This window comes from Alosa alosa, chromosome 5, assembly GCF_017589495.1.
Source record: "Alosa alosa isolate M-15738 ecotype Scorff River chromosome 5, AALO_Geno_1.1, whole genome shotgun sequence".
Taxonomy (NCBI): Eukaryota; Metazoa; Chordata; class Actinopteri; order Clupeiformes; family Clupeidae; genus Alosa; species Alosa alosa.
The window spans coordinates 13,896,696-13,903,770 of record NC_063193.1 but is presented as its reverse complement, the minus strand read 5'-3'; the positions used below and the strand labels follow the sequence as shown (position 1 = coordinate 13,903,770).

Below are 7,075 nucleotides of genomic sequence, written 5' to 3'. Positions count from 1 at the left end.
CAAGGCACCTAACTTTCCCTCACGGGATCAAAAGAGTATGTATACTTATACTTAATTTGCAAATATGCAGTCATGCAAAGAGGTCGGCTGTTTGGAGATCACACTACTGCAAATGGATCTCAAGGCCTACTGCCATAATACGCTCCTCAAATGTCCAGCATGTTCAGTAAGTATAAAATCATGTAGATATATACATAGTAGAGAGTGAAATAACAATCAATTAATCTTCTACACAAACTACAACACTCAGATACAGATATATACAAGCATAACATTTATTAAAAATTTCCGCAATGAGTTTGCAAAAAATAAATTGTAAATAAATTACTTCAAAACATTATATGCATTGGCTAGCATATATGTTTCTTTCACCATGCAGATGAATGTCTTCATTCTCTCTTTACATTGCTGTGGTAACTGTGGTTCTGTGCCCATCAACTTTCTTCATGTTGCTGTGGTAACTGTGGTTCTGTGCCCATCAACTTTCTTCATGTTGCAATGGCTGGAGTGATAAAATTAGGTCACTGTGAATATTTTTCATTTCTGCTTTTCACATCAATGCTCTGATATACATTTTTTTTTTCTAAGAACAAGTTACACATTTTTCAACTTTAACTAACACTACCAACACCATATTTTGCACAATATGAAGTGATGTCTCTAAGCCTTACCCTATAGCCTTCTACATCTTGTGGGCTCTGGTCGTTGCCAATTTTGGTTAGACAGGATGTACAACACCACTAATCCAAATGCAACAATAAGAACTCCAAGAAAGTTAGCAAAGAGGGCCTCTGGTGGCAAGTTCTTGTAAGGCTGTGTTCCATTCCCATTTCCTTTTCTAGATTCAATTGATAGTACACTGCTTTTAACATATAAACTGACAGTATATACCCCAATGGATGCATAGACACATGATTGAACAAATATTGATACTTACAGAGCAAAGAATAATTTTTCATTGATACCAGATATGCAGGAAATTATGCCCAGAACTAGAATGATTCCTCCCATCCAGACATGAGTAGGTTTGATCAGTTTGCGAAACTCCAATGGAGAACATGGCAGTAAGAAGGCAGCAAAGCCACCCACCCACTGACAATAAAACCACAGGCAGAGACACTATCAGCTTCCCCTTTTATGAAAAAAGTACAACTCAAAGCTCCATTTTAAGTGTATCTATACCAGGACTAAAGCAATAATGAAGGGAAAAACCCTAGTCAAATCTGGATATACTGTATCTACAGTGTCCTCTTGGACAGTAATCATATATGCAGTGGAATCACACATTAAAATATTATTTATGGTAGTGCAGTTATGGGAACAAATATGTGAAATTTTGTTCCTGTTTGTCTCAATCAACCATAGTACCTGAGAGGCGAAGAGAGCCACGGTGCAAATGCCAATCCAGCTATGCAGCGAATACACATTGGGGATGTTTTGGGAGTTGTGATTACCAAACACAGCACAAAGTCCAAGAATGGACAGAATCAAAGCCAGGAGAAGAGTCCCAGCATGAAGCAGTTTCCACGGAGTCTTATTTTGTCCCCAGGTTAGAGGCACACGATACACCACAGCCGCTACAGTAGTTAGAAAGAGGAGAAATATCTTATTATTGTGCAATACCTAGACATTACAGCAAATCCACAGTAACTACGGAAGTATGATTGATCGCGGTCGGCAATTTACAGAAGAACGCATGTGATATGCCAGAAGGGGAGAGGAAGAGAGAAACAATCTGGAAGTGTAAGACAATGTGTCATTATTTCATTTCACTCACCATAACCATACAGCACCACCAAACCAGTCACCATAAGAACAGGGTGCCAGTTGAACTGTTTGCCTGAACCATCCCATGCAAAGCCGCCACGCCATGCAGCGTTCCAGTAGGACACAAACACCACACATAAAATCCCCAGGCAAAGGCACAACAAATAGGAAGGGTAAAAGGACATGATGGACCAAATCCTGGTATGCCCTGTCCAAATGATAGAAAAAGGATGCCCTGTCCAAATGATAGAAAAAGGGTCAACTCATATACATATCAGATTCAGATATAATGAAAAGAAATTAGTTGAGATTGAGACATAGCCTACACATGTCATTTTAAACCAAGGCTTATTGAATTTAAAGTTGACACTGACATTCTGTAAATTCAGATGCCCTACACATGATGCATCACTTATTGTACAGCTTTGTTAGAGATAAATTAATACATTTACAAATCTCCTGGATGAGACCTGGATAGCAATATTAGTAATCAAATAGCCCCTTCAACAATATAAGTCACAACTCTGCTTTTCCATTACAAATGTACTATATTGTAAATCAAGTTTGGATTCGGTGAATACACAGACCAAATATGACATATAATTCATCTCACCTCTCACTTCTCAATTGGAGCAGCTGCAATTGTAGACCAGACGTTCAACTGCCAATCTTTTTTGTGAAAGTCCCAAGATGGTTTCATAGTACCACCCCCCAAGCGGCTCAGTAATAGAAATTTTGAATATTTGATTTAATTTCAGTTCCTCTTCCTTTGAGAGATGTTCCACTTCAGGATTTTGTTCTTATTTAGGTGTATCCTCTTTGAAGTGAGCCTATCCTCTTGAAACCTTCAGGCGAGGAAATGAAAGCTAACTAAAATACATTCCCCACTTTATCATGTGACAAGGAGGGTGACAGACAAAACACACACACACACACACACACACACACACACACACACACACACACACACACACACAGGTAGGTAGGCTAATTAAACACAGCGTCTGACAATTACAGATTTGTGTGCTGACCAACATACCAGGAAGTGCACACATGTACGAAATTCATAACCATATACCAAAACACACAACATAGCCTACCTACCTACCTAACTACAACTATCACCACCACCACCTGGGTTCAAACAAGGTCGAGGTTGAGTTTGGTAACGTGATCCTGCTGAATCAATCTTGAGCCGTGTAAAAGCAGTCAATAATTACGCGTGAACAGCAAAAACTATTTGCCCATGCCTTTCCTCATATGAAGGGTGCACTTAAGCAATCCCTTACTTCACGCAAAAGAAACAGATAGGGTGGCAGTCTCTCCGAGTTTGCGTAAGGGACAGTCCTCCTCTCCACTATTTCCTTGTTTATCGCGAAGTGACCGATGGGAAATGTCGTTTTCTATCCATATGGTTTCCGCGAGGAAAATGTAGAGCAGAGACAGGCCCGGAGTGGGTAATCGGGAGAATCGGGAGAATTCCCGGTGGGCCGCTTCACTTTTGGGCCGGTCGAGGGAAAATATTGACATTTGTCACGTTAATCTATCTTCTCTTAAAGTTGGCTACACACGTTCGCATTCTATGCCTAACACCGCAGCCTCTGCATGGGTTGTTCTCCCCTCCCATGAAAAGTTAACTGGTTGGGTCCATATAGCCCGTCTTTCCTAAAATGTTTTCTCCTATAGCCGGGCTGTGATAAGCGTTAGGGAGGATGGATGGTAGAAAGACTCCATGAGGGACTGAAAAGGCCAGGAAAAAAAGACGAAAAGTTTTGGAATAAAATGCTGCCAAATGTGCCAAACTTCCAATTTGTTTTTGAAGAGGACAGACATAAGTGGCAACTGGTAAAGAGAGATAGCCATGATTATAACGGAATTGGGCTAATAACCTACTGGACGTTGTAGTGTTGTCAACCTATTCGCAAGTAACATATTAAATAAATTAAAATATTAGGCTTTTTGTATCATCCAATATGGCGATTCATAGACTTTGCAAATATTATTCAAATATTGATAACACAACTCAAGCTTGATCTGTGTATAGCCTAGGCATAAAAACAAAAGTAGCCTCTGAGCAGCAGATCAGCCAGTCCCCCGCTGAAAATGATGAGCCCGAAAATAGCTATGACTACAGGTACAAGTAGAAAGGATAATAGAGTTAACCATATGAATTAAAGTTATTTTATGTAAGAAAGAGCAGTAGGCTATATGACAACAGTAGGCTACATGATCAACGGATATGCCTTGTTTGCTCAGAAGTGGGTGTAGTAAAGGAACAAATCACCAAACAACAACATGATAGCTGACCCATGCAGAAAAAAACATGTAAACAATACAGTAGTTCAATATGCCTCTTAGTGGAAATGTGGGATACATTTCAAATGCTTTATTTCTTCCTTCCTGTTTTTGTTAACTTATCAACCTATCCTTGTGGAATAGTGGAATATTGGTAGCCATAAAAACTACAGGATAAGAGCTGAAATGTTGCCTTATTTATCCAATTTTCTACCACCACTAAAAAAAGGGCCGGTCCTGGCCCTGAAACTCCTGGGCTGAAAAGTGGCCCCACTCCGGCCCTGAGAGCAGATCATTATATCAAAGATCTGTTAAATATTTCATAGGCCAGTAAGCTTTTTGAGTGTTCTATTTAGTCACTAATGGTCTGTCCATAATTAAAAATTTCTGGAAAACTTCACTGCGCAATTAGCCTGGTCCATACCGCCTGTTTCTCTTCGTCATACAGTCTGGCATACTAGGCTTGTTCATCTTCATGCAGATCTGTGCAGATCTGACTTGATGTGATGAATGCTGGGTTGAACACAATGCATACTGGGATGGACACAATGCTTACTGGTTAGAAATCTTGTCCGACTTCTGTCAGCCGGGGAGGGACTTACCACCGTGTCACCATAAGAGGCGGACAGAGTAGACAGCTTCATTACTTGAGTAAAAGTACAGATACCCTTTGTTAAATTTTACTCAAGTACAAGTAAAAATACAACAGTCAGATGTCTACTTAAGTAAAAGTACTGAAGTACTTGCCACTGTGCTTACATTTACAGAAACAACCTACATGGAGTTATAAAAAATGTTAATGTTAATACCTTGGAGAATGTAAAAGGAATTGAAAGTAAAATCAAGTAATTTTCATATTTTTACCATGTTGCCAGGGATGGGCAGTATTTCTAATACATGTATTTAAAATACTTATTTCAAACACAAAATACTAATTGAAAATTGAAATAGTCTGGCGAGGTTTGGCCACAGGTTGGCACATTCCCGGGATGGACCTGCTGCGTCTTCATCCATTGTTTCATCCATTGTTTCATCTCTTATCTAAATCTGACCATGGAGTTGACTTTGCCGGAAAGCTGAAGGTGATTGCTGATAGGTTGTCCCAATCAGCGGCGCCTGCACAATCCAATCATGTTTGAGAGGGAAACAACAAATTGAGGGTTTCCGAGATTTTTCTTTTTTCCTTTTTTTTTGAAAGATGTAACGGGTACTCACGGTTATGGATAGAAATGTAGTGGAGTAAAGAGTACAATATTTGCCTCTCAAATGTACTTGAGTAAAGTCATGAGTACTCCCCAAAAATGATACTCGAGTAAAGTTCAGATCCCTCAAAATTGTACTCAAGTACTGTACTCAAGTAAATGTACTCCGTTACTGTACGGCTCTGGTCACCATGTCACATGACCTTAAAATAAGGTGACCAGATTTCTGAGACAAAATCCGGGGACATTTTCCGTTGAGAAGCATGTCATGTACTGAATAGAGAGCTATCTCTTTAAGAGGAATGTACACTTTACTTCACTTTATGTTATGAAGTGTAATTGGGGAACCTGTTTAATGTTACACTTGCTTTTGGAATTGGGAGTAAAACGACAAGCAGTTGAAACCGGTGTCCGAGATTTAATTCTGTGAACATGTAACTACTAACAGTTTAATAGTACAACATAAAATATAACAAAGCGTAAAACATGTAATGTTTTAATCTTTGTAAACTTAAAATGGGGACACTGTCCCAGGGGCGTCACTAGACTAGAGCTGCATTAGTCCACAAGCCCCCCTAGGGGGGTTCGGGGGGATGCTCCCCTGTAAGAAAATTTGGTATATTTTAACGTTTAAATGCATCAATCTGGTGCACTTCGAAAATAAATTCAGAGGTTAGACTTCATTATTCTTATCTATGGATGGAAATATTTGTGCTGTAGCCTAAACTTGCACTTCAGAATTTTAACCATGCACATACAGGTGGAATGGTTAATATTGCAATAAGTTATGATATTGCCCAACCACAAAGCATATTTTCTTTACAGTTTCACAGTTCAGAAATGGTCCAAAATAGTATTGGCTACATTTCATCACTCACTAATAGGGCCTATGTGTTGTCAGTCTTATATCAAGAAAAAATAAGTCACGTCTCATGATTATTTGTCTTTATATTTTTGTCTTAATGTCACTAGGAAGCATGCCAGTAGAAATATAGGCTATATTCATATTTGTAGGTGATTGTCTGGAATCTGGCAATATGAGAACCATTATGGTGGGATAGGCCTACTCTGGCTAAACATTTACAAAAATGTTTGTACTGACATAAATAGTTTACATGAGAATAGGCCTACATTATAATTTTGGCCCAAAGTTGGAGACCATGTAGAAATTTTTTTGCAATTTCAAAACCGGACTACTCAGGAACCGCTTGTTGTAGGCCTATCGATGCTAGAGTTGTTACATAAGTTTATTGTTAATTTTCTCGTGAACCATTTATCATAGCAACTTGGTGCTAATATCATTGGAAAGCTTAGATTCCGGCTGTTCATGTGATATCTGTGTATGCTATCTGTGTGACGAGTACTCCGCAATTTTAGTTTAACCTAGACTTTAGCAGCTGGCACGTTCGTGATGAATAGTTTAATAAGTCCCCCACACAAGTGGTTTCATTTTAAAGATTCTACCGCGCTGCTATTCCACCAATCGAAATGCCTACCAGAAATATGGGCATTCTAACATCTCTGAGGTCTGAGCTGAGCGCTTGCGGCTTGCTTTGACTGGCTTGAGCCTGTGCGTGAAGGGTGCGCAACTGTAGGTTTGGTCAGTGTGTTCTTTTATTCCAATTTCGGGTCTGTCAGTCACAGTGAAAACCGGGGACTTTTCCGGGGACAGCTCCAGCTGTGGACAGGTCACCCTACCTTAAAATATCGCGGGAGTCTTAGCCTGCAGACAGATCTTGCAGTTGCCTTCCACGGTCTGCACGACCGAACCCCCCTCATGACGTCAGTTCAAAGACACAATAGGGCCATTT

At 39.7% G+C, this 7,075-nt stretch overlaps 1 protein-coding gene across 2 annotated transcripts; it reads right to left on the bottom strand.

The window, feature by feature from the left end:
• Window positions 1–259: 259 nt before the first annotated feature.
• Window positions 260–3,137, bottom strand: LOC125294376 (lysosomal membrane ascorbate-dependent ferrireductase CYB561A3). 2 transcript variants are annotated; one of them, XM_048243052.1, is made up of 7 exons: window positions 2,876–3,137; window positions 2,381–2,654; window positions 1,778–2,002; window positions 1,369–1,577; window positions 938–1,092; window positions 672–838; window positions 260–502 (listed from the first exon to the last, which is right to left on the bottom strand). In XM_048243052.1, exons 3-6 carry the CDS (start codon window positions 1,950–1,952, stop codon window positions 673–675), a joined length of 705 nt encoding a protein of 234 aa, XP_048099009.1. In that variant the 5' UTR covers window positions 1,953–2,002; window positions 2,381–2,654; window positions 2,876–3,137; the 3' UTR covers window positions 260–502; window position 672. The 2 variants fall into 2 exon arrangements, with proteins under 2 accessions (XP_048099009.1, XP_048099008.1); XM_048243051.1 differs by having other exon boundaries at window positions 2,381–2,612.
• Window positions 3,138–7,075: the final 3,938 nt, after the last annotated feature.